This window comes from Medicago truncatula, chromosome 3, assembly GCF_003473485.1.
Source record: "Medicago truncatula cultivar Jemalong A17 chromosome 3, MtrunA17r5.0-ANR, whole genome shotgun sequence".
Lineage (NCBI taxonomy): Eukaryota > Viridiplantae > Streptophyta > Magnoliopsida > Fabales > Fabaceae > Medicago > Medicago truncatula.
The window spans coordinates 1,759,683-1,774,730 of NC_053044.1; the positions used below are offsets into that span (position 1 = coordinate 1,759,683).

Sequence of the window (15,048 nt, forward strand, 5' to 3'; positions counted from 1 at the left end):
AGAGTCCATTTGTGTGGATAAGGAGGTTGGTGGTTTAAAAGTAAGGAAAATTAGAGAGTTTAATATAGCTATCTTAGGGAACTGGTGTTGGAGGATGTTGGTGGACAGAGAAGGGCTTTGGTTCCGACTCTTGGCCGCTAGATACGGCCTTGAGCAGGGGGGGTGATTGTTGGCTGGGGGGCGTGTGGGATCGGTGTGGTGGAAGGACATTGTTGGCATCCGGGACGGTGGTGGTGCACATGGTAGTTGGTTCCCCGATAACCATTGACTTCAAGTATGTAATGGTGCTAACACATTTTTTTGGGTTAAATAGGTGGGTTGGTGATGTTCCCCTTAACGTCCGTTTTAGCAGGTTATATGATTTATGTGATGATAAATTGTGTACGGTGGCGCATATGTTTGCTAGGGGTGGGATGCAAGGGGTGAGGTTTGGAAGTGACAGAGGAGATTGTGGGTTTCGGAGGAGGATTTGTTAGTGGAGTGTAGGAATTTGTTGCCGTCTGTTATGTTACAGGTTGACAATCATGACATTTGGAGGTGGATTCCACTTCGGGTGCTGGGTACACAGTTAGTGGGGCGTACCTGCTTATCACTATGAGGCCGCCCCCACTCAGCATGTTCCCGAGGCTCTATAATGGAGGAAGGAATTCCCGCTGAAGATCACCGTGTTCACTTGGTGGCTGTTTCGATTTCGTTTACCTACTAAATCAAATCTGCATCGTAGAGGCATTATCTCAGCAGAGTGTCAGTTATGTGTCGCCGGTTGTGGTTTTCAGGAAATAGAGAACCATCTTTTTCTGTCTTGCCCATTGTTTGGTCAGGTATAGCAATTGGTTCAAAACTGGCTTTGTGTTTACTCTGCGGATTCTTATAATATTGTGGATCATTTTTTTTTTTTCAATTTAGTACTATTTCTGGTGCCGTCAAAACTAGGTGCTCCTTCATGCATTTGGTTTACTTGTGTTTGGGTAATTTAGAAGGAAAAAAACGTCATAATTTCTTGTGGAAAAGAGAACTATCTAGTGCAACTTCTGGAAAAAGTGATGTTTCTGTCGTTTTGGTGGTTTAAAGCTCATTCTTTAACTTTTCATTATAGTTTTCATAATTGTTGCCAAAACCCATTCTTATGTGCGGGAGTTGACTAATTTGAACTTTTATTGTTTGAACTACTGTTGTAAATTTAGGCTTTCTTTCCTGGTACACCTTATGTCATGAAGATAGTCTTGTGGTTAATAATATCATTTTGATTTCTTAAAAAAAAATTAATAATTTATTTATTATCATATGTCATATAAAATCTGGAAAAATTATTTTGCTAAGATATTTCATAATATCAAAGAAGTTTTAGAAAATGGACCTACATCTACCTGGCAGACAGTATTCCAAAATCATTTTTAACGTATGATGTTGTGGTTGCTGCAGCCATGTGAGCAAACAATCCTATTGTTATATTACTACAACCTGGGCATATCTAGAAGGTCATTGCACTGGTACAATTAAGTATGCCAATTTCATATGCATATTAGGTAAAATTGATTATTTCCCTTTCTTTTATCATCCACTATTTGGAAAATGCAATTTAACTATGAAATTTTGCGACGGCCAATAACTCTTGTTAAAGAAGATGGAATTAGAGACGATAAATTGATGAATATTGGCACCGAGTTTTGCAAATCCTGTCACAAACACCGGAAATTAGAGAGGGAATTCGAGATGGAAAAATCTTAGGGATATAATGACAGCTTTTTTTAGGGATATTTTCTGTCCCTATTGGATTTTTTTTCCAAAAAATAAAACTATGAAATTGTAATATTTTGAAGAATATTTTTTATATGATTTGTTTAAAAGTTTAGAGAATTTACTTTTTTATATCTTATGCATTTTAAATATTTGTTGGTATCTCTATCCAAAATGAAAAATTGAATTAATTATTATTGATATTTCAATTCTTATTTTTTCTAAAACGTTCATTTTGGAGTTTACTTATAATAAGACTGTTTCATGCATGACCTTCCCTCAGGAATAATATTTACAACGCTGCCATACAGTTTTTTTCTTTTTAAGAAAGAACAAAAATTGATAAGACATCTAGTGAGTGAGAACTCTTGATCACAATAATTCAAATATCGGTATTTGCTAACCAGTACTCTAAAGACAATGGTTAAGGAATCTAAAATTATAAATTTTGTCTTGAAAATATAAGATGTTACATTTGACTAAGTAATAATTATACTATTTTTTATTAAAAATTTACTTATTTTAGTTGTTTAACCAATACCCTTAGTACACTGGTTAGCATTCTCCTTCAAATATATATGCCAAAAATACAAACTTACTGCCTATAGACGCCAATATTTTTTAAAGGCCCCACCATCTTAATTCCGACATAAATTTTGTTAATGTATTCATACGTGGGGTTACAAACCACTCATTATTGGCCAGCACGATATTATGAAGTCTGCATGCATAGATGCCCAGACAAAGGTGGCCAATGAAAGCAAACACCATTTTTCTTTTCCAGTTGAAGGGATCTTTTTGTTACTCCGTGATGTACTCTTCTAAAACAAGGGGCATGTAACAAATACACTAAATTAAAACAGAAAATTGATGTAGAATTTCTATATAGAAAAAGTTCTTTTATAAAGTTTCAAACATTGAATGCATCATTTTCAATAAAAAATTTCACTTTGGACTTCTTAACTAATATTATTAAGATATTTGTTACCATTTCTCTTAAAACAATATATCCTTCTTGAAAAATTACTTAATATACTCGGTTTCAATAATAAAATGAGTTTTATTTATTAAAATATTGTTATTAGTATTTGTTAAAGGATAATTTTAATTGAGTTGATATACAATAAATAAGAGAATATTAATAAAAATAATGTCATTAGTATTTTATTAATAAATCATGTCTAATATGAACACGAAAGGATTGTGATATGCTAAAAAAACTAGTGGGTGCATATGTACAAAATCACATACACACACATATATACATATCCAAGAAGCTAAACTAGCCATCTAAATTGACATCGTGGAGAATCAAACCTGAGAACATAAAGATGAGCACACTCCAAGGTCTCAAGCCAACATCACCAGACCAACCCAAATTGATTTATATATAAAATAAGGTGCAGTTTTAAAAGTTCATGTCACTTAGAATCGTTGATTTAAATCCAATGGATGTTATTCATTCCTCTCATCTCTCAGTAGTGCTATATATATATATATATATATAGCATTGAGAATCCAGGAATTTATGCTTTTGGAGGACTGATTCAAAATTATGATGGTGCTTGGATTTGTGGTTTTGCTGGAAATATCGGTTTCTTCAATATCCTTCACACAAATTTGTTGCCAATGTATCATGGTTTACGGTTAGCGTGGGAGTTATGAATCTCAAACCTGGTGTGCTTTTCAGACTCGAAGCCAACGATCAAGCTAATCTAAGAGACAATTAATTAATGATTGACACCATCATACTCCGATTGTTTGAAATATTCAAGAGCTCGTCTCAAGGAATTTGCAAGTTCATCTATGTCTATTGAGCAACCCCCTGGTGTGCTTGTTCTGCTAGCAGATGCTAGTGGGACTTTTTCTTTTTAGATAGCCTTTTCCTTTGTTTTTTCTAGTTGTACCAAAAAAAAATTACAATAACTCCGCATGAAACTGTTGTGGGTCGACCGTAATTTTTGCAAAAGCTAGTATTTCACAAAAGATTACTAACACCGACATGAAACAAGAAAATACAAAGCCCGTGTTTAGAAATATGTTTGAATGAGAAGCTACAACTTAATTAGAAGAGTACTACGCTAGGAAACCTACAACTTAATTTGAAATATTCATTTGTTTTTACTTCTAAATTATTATGATGGAAGGGGCACTGTATTGTTCCCAAAGCATGTCGATGGAGTCATATATTAACATGGGACACATGACTATTGAGACGACGTTGCATGAAGATATCCTTGCCATCTCATGTGAGGTTGGAGTTGTATTATTATATAAGAGAGAGAATATAAATTGAAGATTCTATTATTTGAATGTGGTGAATATCATTTTGAGGGTATTTTGATTTTTATATATAATGGAGATAGAGATAGATTGAAGAAAAAAATCGGAAGCCTAATCAATAATAGGAGAACACGTAAGCATATAATTAAATAGGGAAATGATAAATACAGTGATAAAATTTATTAGGAAAATTTCAAGACAGTGTATTTATTAACATATTTTCTTAATTATACACAATTATCTCCCTTAATTTCCGCCAAATAACAAATTTAATTGATTGAAATATTTTCTTGATGCTTGATTGAATAAGACTTTTACCAATTTAATATTCAAGTTATGTTTACAACCTTTCCTTATTTATATGAACACGAAAGGATTGTGATATGTGAGGAACTCACGGTAATTCAGAAGAAAAAGAAAATGTGAACCTCTTGAAAACAAAAACAAAAATATGTCAAATTTCAATAATACGCGTAATTGAAGGGTTTAACATATTTAAACAAATATTTAAATATTTTTTCTTCCTTCAAAAAAAAAAAAAAAAAAAAAATTCTCGTTCCCACAATAATCATATCAAATATGTCTAACTAGTAGCTTAACTCTAACACCTTTGAATCTGACAAAACAAAACAATTTCCCTAGCTTATCCCTCTTATGAGGTATAAAGACATTTATAATCAAGTTGGCATTATTTATATTGATTATGCTTTGATATTCCTTAGTTGTCAGTATTTTTACTAATTCATAATTATTTACCATTTCATACAATTTGCTTGAATTCTGGAGGTTCTAATTTAATATCTGATTCAAGAGATATGTCATATAATTTAGACATGAACTCTTGGAAGAGCATACCTGCTTTTCAGTAACCAAGAACTTGGATGATGCTAACTTACAATTGAAGATTTTTAAGGCTTGTGATTTTGCGTACGCAAATTTAAGGTTCATTTTTGTTGTGAATTCGGATAAAAAGCTGACAAATAAATTTTTATGCATGGAGTAAGGGACATCAACTCCAATAACTAAATAGATCGCAAGTAATAACAACAATGTAACGTAAAACCACAATTGAATCGAAGAACAACAAGATAAAAGAGTAGTAGAGAAGACGAACAAAACACAATATTGTTTACCCAGTTCGGTTTAATAATAGTGACTTACTTTGGGGGAGAAAGCAACTCTCTACTATCAAAGAGTTATTTACAAAGCCATACATAGGGCTACACGAAATTAGCCTTGAGTTATCCAAAACAAACTCTAATTTCTACATTTTCTTGAATCTCTTCGTGTTGAAATTTGGAGGCCTAATTCATCCTTACAAAACTGACTTGTAAGATGAGGAGTGTAATCCCTTTATCAACTCTTATCAAGAGTCTTATCTGTCTGATGTGAGACTTCGGTTTTTCCCAACACATTCCTCACGCCCATCACTCTTTGTGATTGGTGCGTGGACATGTAGGTGGCCCTCGAATCGACAAGCTCGAATACCTACCTACCTATCCACACACCAAGCCGAAAGAGTACTAGGCATGATGGGGTATATTGGAAAAATTCAAGTCACACATGAGATAGATAAGACTTTTGGGGGGTTGTATTGGAAAAAACCCAAGTCCCACATTTGAAAAATAGGACTCTTGATATGAGTTTATAAATAGATGACACTTCTCATCTTATGAGCTGATTTTGTAAGGATGGGTTAGACCCCAAAATTTTAACATGTTGAAATTCCACCTTTATTGCGGTCAGGCATGAAGAGGGTGTATTGTGAAAAACTCAAGTCCCACATCAGAGATAAAATATTATAAATTGAAATGACACTCCTCACCTTATGAACTGATTTTGTAAGGATGAGTTAGACCACAATTTCAACACTTCCCGTGGCCAAGAGGCCGGATGATTTATTCCCTTGGTGTTTCCCAACCCACCTTATAGCCTTTGATTTCTTAAAGATTCCCTCTTTTTGTAAACCCTTGTTTGCCTCACTTTTACCTCTTATGTGTTTCTCATGTGTTTCCAACCTATGAATCCCTCCACAAAAGGCACCAACCATTTCTCTAGAGTCCTCTCTTTTGGTCCAAGATTCACGTCTTTCCACACACTCTAAAACCCAAAACCTGGCATTTATAGAGTTCGTCCAGCCCTTAAAACTTGGCGACTAAGAAAACAGAAATCTCGAGCATCCACGTTGCAAGCCTTCTCCCTGTGTCGTGAGATTGACAGTGCTAGACTGTCTGCAATCCTTCGAGCATCCACATCACGAGATTGGCAGAACATAGAACAACTTTTTCATGCATCTGACAAAGCTTAACTTAGCCATTGTTAAGTCTAGCATTAAAAAGGCTTAGTTAGAAGTAGTGTTTTAAAATAGAGGCTATATCGGAAAAAGGCTTAGATAGAAGCAGTATTTATAAATAGCAGCTGAAGTAGTTTGCTATAATGCTATTGCGTAGTGGAATTGAACAAACTGCTATTGTTTCGCCATACACTATTTAGTTCAAAATACTGTAAAATTATGGCTGCAATCGTGCTATAGCACTGTTGCATACCATTATCGAAACAAATCGCTATTCTTTTGTTTTCCGCAATTGACAACATGAGTAGCTTGCACTGGAATTTAAAGTATAATGACATTAGAGTTGTTTATATATTAGCTTATCTGTTGATGAAAACTATAGTATTGCACTATAGTGTTTATCAGAGGTGAGTAGAACTATAAGTTTTGAAATAACCTAAAGTAAACAGTTAAGAGTTTCAACTTCATATGGAAAATAAGGTGAACTTATTTTTATCTGCTAATGTATTGAAATAGAGTCGTTTTGATGAGCATAGAACTCAAGTCAAACGAGCGTAAGATGTCAAGGGTACACTACTAGATCTACATATTGTCATTCATGAAATTATCATTGACTCATTTCTGAAATAAAGCTCCTTTTATTTATTTTTGTATAGTTATTATTATAGCTTGCCTTACATAACCAACATGATTGCACTTTTTATTTTTTTTTAAAACATGAGTGCACTTGAAACTTCAACGACATTATTTTATATATAAGCACTTCATTTCCCCGCCTTTGCTGCTCAAAAACCCTCGTATCTTTAAAAGTGTGCATATCTCGACACAAATTATTTAAAAGTGTACTTGAGACTGTAATGGCCGGAGAAAGAAGAACCCCTTTGCATCTAGAGCTTTATGTAACCATTCTCGATCAACCACTTGAGACTCCAATGGTTATATTGACATTTGTAGGCCCAATAGGCCCATCCAAATGTTGCATGAGAATACACATCCATTTGTGCTTGGACATATCTTTGGTAGTCTTGCATAGGTGCCCCTTGTATACTCCATTCAGCTGTCCATTCCCCTACCCAAATAGAAAAGTAAAAACATTTAGATATCCTCAATATATAATATGATCTCTAATAAAATTATCAATAAAGTTAACTATTATTGGCAAGGATTTGGTATTTACCTACAAAACTAAGAGCATTTGATGAAGAGACACCACTAAGATCCCAGGCTCTATCATTTCTTATGTAGTCAATATTTTGTTGAACATTCATGCCATTGAATTTGTCCGAATACAAATTGTAGTAATGCACATCAAGGACTACTTTATCAAAGCCTTTGACAAATGAGAGAAGAAGTTTAGAATCTGTGGCCAATGGATTTGACATGATCACATAAGTATTTGGGATGTATTTCCTCACAACATCATAAGCTTCCCTGTAATAGTTCTTCAAGCTATCTAGATTGACACCTAGTGGCTCATTCATCAGCTCTATTCCTCCTAAACTTTTTCTATGACTGTATCTGTAAACAAGTTCAATTCATGTATAAAGAAATCAGTTTCGAGTAGGTAATTCATTTGGTTAACAAAGTTTTAAATAAGGAGAGTGAATCTTAGAGAAAGTGCCAGTAAGAGTGTTCCTAGCATTCTGTCTAAGGAGAAATGCTATGTACATTCTCTAACGTCCACTTTCTTATTTAGTGAAATTCATGTGGATATCAAATATTGGAAATGGATCATACATAAAGTGGTGAGATCCATATAGATTTCATCTAATACGAGAGTGAGTGTTAGAAAAAGTATTAGTAAGAGAGTGTTCTTAACATTCTGCCTGAGGAATATATGAATAAATTTTAGATATATAGATACAAAACCTTTTTGCTAAGAATTCTATGACAGAGACTGTCTGAGGAATGTATGAATAACCCCATTCTGTATATCCATCTCTTGTCCCACTATGCTCAAAACCATTTTGAGAACCTTCAACTGCATGCAAATCCACAATCACTTTCATCCCATGCTTACTGCAAGTTATAAATATTAATGTTACTTTAAAGTACATAATTAAAATCCGCTCGGTGACTACTGTAGTAAAATATCATTTATGTATTTAAAATAATAATAATAATAGACTACAGTGCACTTTTTCCTCTAAATTTTAAAATGTTGCGATTTTGATCCCTTTTAAAAAAAATGAAAATTTTGTCACTATTTTCAGGAAAATAAGCTCTTTTGACCATTTATCTTTACCAGAGTTGCAATTTTGGCCTCCTGTTTTGGGACACGTGGCGTTTTCTCAACATCTTTGCAACGTTTTGTAAAACTAAGGGGTAAAATTTTCATTTTTTTTTATAGAGGGAAAATGTGCACTTTAGTCTAATAATATTAATGAAAATAAATTGAATGTTGCACGAAAGGGTATGTTACATTTTTTTTGAAGTTGTGTTACAATTTAAAATTTAAATACATCTCAAAGACTTACTATGCCCATGTGAAAGCATTGTCAAGTGCTGCCAAAGCTCCCCCAACGAAAGGCTTAGGTGGGTTTGGATCTTGGGCTATCCACCATCCAACAGGTATTCTCACTGCATCTAATCCATTTTGTGACATAAATCTGAAATCATCTTCAGTTATGTACGAATTCCAATGCTCCTGCAAAGCAAACAAAGTTCAACAAAATTGATAACTTCCAATCTAGCAAGTTTACTATTTCTCATGAAAATGCTCTTAGATTTCTTACTCGCATAACTTGAGGAGCTCTATTTCCATAACCATTAGTAAGTTGGTACTCTCCTTGTAATGTGTTTACAATTGTCATATGAAAAACTGATGGATCATTGTCATCCCAATTTGTGCCTTGATAATCTGCAATCACTGATGTCTTCGATTGAACCTTCACACATATATGATCAAGGATTAATAACTAAAGTGTTGGAAATGAAGAACAATTTGTAAATGTAATTATTAATAACTTAAAAAACAATATTTCACTATAAGAGAAATGTTAGAACCACTTTCTTTCTAATATTCGCTCTTTTATTGGGTAAAACTCATGTGAATCTCACCACTTTATGTCGAATTGATTTCTAATGTGTTAGACTCGAACGAGTCACATCGAATAAAAGAGTAAATATAAGAGAGATTGTTAGAAAGAAAGTGTGCATAATACTCCTCTTCACGGTAAAGAATGTTGGAAATAAAAAAGTTCTATATAAATGTTTATAAGTGGTGCAGAGTTTGAGCCTGTTGGTTTGACCTTTTTGACCATGAGTCTCCATGGTAAAATCACAATCTAAATCACTATTGTCACACTCCAATTGACTATGTGCAATAATCCAACCAAAAAGATTGATAGAAAATTAGATCACAAAATACTTTAACTCTTTCTCTAATAGAGTGCCAAAATATGAGACCAATGTAATTTTTTCACAGTATCTGATATCTATATTAGTAACAAGTAACTTGATTTAAAATAATTGGTCTCTTAAGATTTGTTTAGAAGTAGAGTACTTATTTAGAGTGCATGATTTGATTAAAATGATTTAAATTGAGGATAGAGCAAGTACCCGCCAAAATAGACCATTTGATGCTTTGATTCGAATTTTGAGAGGTTCATTTTTATTCCTTATAATCTGAAATGTTTCATGGTTGCTAGGTGAATTTGAATTTGCAACAATTTGGTGTCCTTCTCCTTGCCCCACAAATTTTTTGTTGAACACTCTAAAATTGAAGGATGAGTCACTGACCCTCCAAAGCTGCAAATGAGCCAATAATTAGAACTTATCAAGACAAGACAAGATTGATAAATTTCCTTAAATATATAAATAACTTACCCTGAATGTTTCCCAACCAGAAGCAGAACCACGGTTAGCTACAATAGTAGTTCCTCCCCCATCTTCGGCGGAAAGATATGTCTGGAACTTTCTTGACATGAATTGTACTTGTGTTCCATCCTAAAATCATCAAATTAATATCAAAATTTAATAAAGTGCGTTTGATTTACTAAAAAAACAAGTGACTGGACAAATATTTGAGGGATCAATAAATATTTACTGTCTTTCAAAAGTTTATAGCGATTTTTATAAGCTAATTCAAGTAGTTTATAACTTATCATTATTTATCTCGATATTACCCTTATATTCTTATTTGAAGAAAAAAAAAAACTAGTTTATTTGTTATTAATTCATCCGTTATAAACTCATCCGCTCGATCGATTTTCATATTTGGCTTGAAAACTCGAGGAAGAATGGAAAGTGTAGAAGTAACATACAATATTATTAATTAATTAGCAGAAAATTGCTTGACAAAAAAAAAAAAAATTCTATCTTGACAATGGTGGTAATAACCATTTTCAACAGCAAGCTCGTAGTAAAAAATCAATTGCCCATGGTGGAAGAATTTGTATCTTGACCGGGGTAAATGCCACCTTTAATAATTTCCCCTTGAGTTGTAACTTTAACCGGTTAAAATTTATTCCATTTATAGTGTATATTTTTTAGAAAATATTTGTTACTATTTTTATAATTTATTAGAAACTAGCGTGTTTGTCTATCTGCTTTTCTAATGCTCTTAATTGTATATAAAAAAAAGATAAAAATTTTGGCATATAATATGATCAAATAAAATTCAAATAAGCTTTTTTTATCCTCTCAAAAAAAAATATCTTTATAATGTCAAATATTGTTCCTATTATAGTAGGATTGTTTTCATTTCAATGGAATTTAACTGATTTTGTTTACTTAAAGATTTAAATAATAATTTTAAAAAGATAAAATTGTAAATACAATAATTCAAATAAAGGATAGAATTAGAAAGAAAAAAGACATTCTGAAAATGTGTATCTCGTTTGTATATAGTATAGATACTCAAAATTTATTACTCCTTCCGTCTCAAATTATATATTGCTTTGAGAAAAAAATTTGTTCCTAATTATGAGTTGTTTTACTTTATCAATGAATCATTAACATTATTTTTTTTATTATACTCTTACCTATTTTTTACCCCTCTTTCTTTTTAGGTTAAAATATGGTTTTGGTCCTTGCAAATATGTCTCATTTTGGTTTTAGTCCCTGTAATTTTTTTTTTGTTTTTGATCCCTGCAAATATGTCTCGTTTTAGTTTTGGTCCCTGGCCCCACTTTTGTGATGATTTGCACATGTGGCACATGATGAGTGAACCCATTTATTAGAAAAATAGTCCCTGCAAAATCTTTTGATTTGTAAAAACGTCCCTGCAAAATATTTTACTTCTGAAAATAGTCCCTGGAGGGATTATTTTCAAAAACAAAATATTTTGCAGGGACCAAATACAACACAAAAATTTTACAGGGACTAAAACCAAAACGAAGCATATTTGCAGGGACCAAAACCATATTTTAGCCTTCTTTTTAATTCTTTCATTTATTTTTCTCACATGATTATTAAGGACAATTTTGTAAAACAACTCATACAAAATTGATAACATTTTTCAATATTTGTGAAATGTCTAAAACGACTTATAATTTGAGATGGATGGAGTATTATGTTAACTACTTTGTCCCCTCTACGCGATGCAATAATTATTAGAGTAGTTAGATGAGTTTTTTTTTTTGGTTACATGAAAAAAAAAAAAAAAAAAAAAAGCAAAGAAAAAAACAACTACGTCCTAATAAAGGACACTCCTGTAGCATCAGCTAGTAAGGCTAAGGATAGACATGATAATGGTTGATGCACCATCACAAGAGATTCTGAATGATTAACACCTTGTTTTGCAAGTATATCTGCGTAAGAGTTTCCCTCTCTAAAAATATGATGAATGGAAATATCCCACTCCTTAACTAAAAGTTAGATGAGTTATGATGATTGTATTAGTGGAAAAATGTAATAAATGTTTTATGGACAATATTCCAAAATAACTAATAATATTACTCTAATGAAACTATATGATGAGAAAAACAAATATTCCAAGGAGACACGTAATATTGTATGAGAAAATGAAACTTATAAAATGATTTTTTTAAAATATAATTTGAGAATTTATAATTATATGGGAATGATACCAAGAGATCTTTGTTGACAATTCCGTCAAAGCGAGATGGTTCCATCCATCCTTCAGCAACAAGCCAGTTTCCAAGATTCACAGCTTTGTAAGCAAACGAAAGAGAGTGAGGACATGAAATACATAAAGCCAATAAGAAGCTCAAATAATACTTTCGATATTCCATTTTTTGAATGATCCTTAGTTGGCTATAAAACGAGTACCAAGGGCACTATATATAGCCTTTGATGATGCTTTAAAATATTGATCAATAATAATTTTTAAATTAATGTTGCTCCACATTCTCTTCTTCCTATTTCCTAATCTCAAGATGGATGACTAATAATGCATTATCCCACATTCTCTTATTCCTAGTCTCAAGATCGATGCCTAATAATGCATGATTTTATTATTAGAACCAAAATTTCCTCAAAAATATTATTAGAACCAAAATTAACCCATAAAATGCAGAAGCGTACCTAATTTTATAATGACCATATTTGTAGGTATGGCAATGGGGCGGGTGGGGACGGGTTTTACGTTCCTCATTTTCATACCAGATTCTCATATATTTATCCATTACCCTATCCATACTCAACGGGGATGAGAATTGAACCTCGTCTCTGTCCCCGACGGATTCGGGTATCCCCGTCCCCTCATTGAATAATTTTTTTAATAAAAAATAGAAGTTTTTTTGCAACCCCTTGAGAAATGTTGTAATGCATTATCCAGCAATATGTTCATTTTAACATTTGTTAGATCGATTGATTTGATTGCTTATTTTAAAAACGAAAATCATTACAAATTGTTACACTGTCAAATTCATCCCTAAACTATTCATTAAACATCAAACCGATGTGGGACTCTTAACACACCCCCTCACGCTCAGGATTACACATCTGAAGCGTGAACATAAATGACGGGTGGCCCGATAACGGAAACCTGATAACAGGTGGCCCAAACAATCGTGAAGAGGCTCTGATACCATCTTAGAAATCGTGGTTGGGCCTAACACAACCCCACAAAACCGGCTTGTGAGGTGAGGATTGCCCCCACTTATAAACAAATTGTCAGGCCAACTCTAACCGATGTGGGACTCTTAACAAATTGGTCCTCCAATTATATCACTAACCATTAAATCGATCCCTGACGTATTTATCTTATATATCAAATTGATCCTTGATACTGTCAAATAAATGCTAAAAACTAAAATAATATGTTTTAATTAAAAAAGGGGTAGATACACCCTTATTTGTGAACTTTGTAGATTTAGAAAAACTTGGTTTAGTTTCAAACTTTGTAAATAACTTAGTGGTGTATTTGTGTTCGATTAGTTCATATTGGGCAAGGGACATATAGTAATGTTTATAGCGCTAAATACTTGGTTACAAGGAAGATAGTGGCATTAAAGAAAGTGAGATTTGATAATTCGGAGTTAGAGAGTGTGAAGTGAAGTTTATGGCAAGATGCTTGTCTTGAGGAAGCTTGATCATCCAAATGTTGTAAATCTTGAAGGGTTTGGTTATATGGAACATGATCTTGCTGGCCTTTCTGCCGGTCAAGGTGTTAAGCTCATTGTATTATCCTTGTTTCCTTTTATTTGGATTTAATTACATAAAGTTATTTCATTTGGTTAGCATTAATATTCTTGGTAGAGTTTAGCCTTTTGATCTTGCTCCTAGGTCTTTATGGGGAAGTTGAGTTCACTTTTACTATTCTAATAATCATATGTAGTCTTCCATTTATTTCTTGTATCTATATAGTTCAACTTTAAGCTTCTCATATCATATCTTGTACTGAAAGACTCGTTCATATTATGATAAAATGTTAAAAGAAAACCTGTACAGAAAGACTAAATTGTCTCTCAATATTTTCTCTATGACAGGTCAAATGTTTTATGACATGGCTAAATTGTCTTTCGGTATTTTTGTTTGAAACTTAGTTTCTCTAAATCTACAAAGTTCATAAATAAGGGTGTGTCTACCCTTGTTTTAATTTAAACTTTTTTTTTTTTAATTTTTAGCATTTATTTGATACCATCATGAATGAGTTTGACACAAAAGATAAATAATTCAAGGATCGGTTTAATAGCGAGTGACATAGTTCTGAGACCAACTTGATTTTTAATAAATAATCCAGGTATCGATTTGATAGTGTAACAATTTGTAATAACTTTCGTTTTAAAAAAAAAAAAAGTAAAATAAAAAACTCAAAAAATTCGATCAAATTTGTTCCTGGTGGAAGCTGACTTGGAACTCCATGTCAGTGCTTAATGTGACATGTCAGCATTGTTAACGACGAAACTTAACAAAGAGACTAAACTGATCGACATCCATAAAATTCAGGAACCTATTAAATATTTCGAAATATTCAAGGATGAAATCGACCAATAGATATTATAAATTTGAGGACTAAATAGCATATTCCCTCAAATAGATACATTAAAGCATTTGTTGAACCTTTTGTGTTGATATTGGTAGCATATTCCCTCAAATAGATACATTAAAGCATTTGTTGAACCTTTTGTGTTGATATTGGATTAGAGTACCGTTTGCTATAATTTAATAAACTGAAAAATCTGAAGTAAGCACCAACTTCATCAGGAGATGGACGAGCACATTAATTAATTAATCAATCAATCCCATTAATCAGTACAAGGACTCAAGATGGCCAATAGAACAAATATATAATGTTGAAAAGTATACTCATTGCATTCCACTAGATA

At 32.6% G+C, this 15,048-nt stretch overlaps 1 protein-coding gene across 1 annotated transcript; it reads right to left on the bottom strand.

Annotated features, from left to right (window-relative positions):
• Positions 1-7,016: 7,016 nt before the first annotated feature.
• Positions 7,017-12,510, bottom strand: LOC11422986 (probable glucan 1,3-beta-glucosidase A). Its single transcript, XM_003598200.3, has 8 exons — positions 12,346-12,510; positions 10,142-10,261; positions 9,875-10,063; positions 9,049-9,201; positions 8,791-8,960; positions 8,183-8,332; positions 7,491-7,831; positions 7,017-7,382 (listed from the first exon to the last, which is right to left on the bottom strand). Exons 1-8 carry the CDS (start codon positions 12,508-12,510, stop codon positions 7,201-7,203), a joined length of 1,470 nt encoding a protein of 489 aa, XP_003598248.1. The 3' UTR covers positions 7,017-7,200.
• Positions 12,511-15,048: the final 2,538 nt, after the last annotated feature.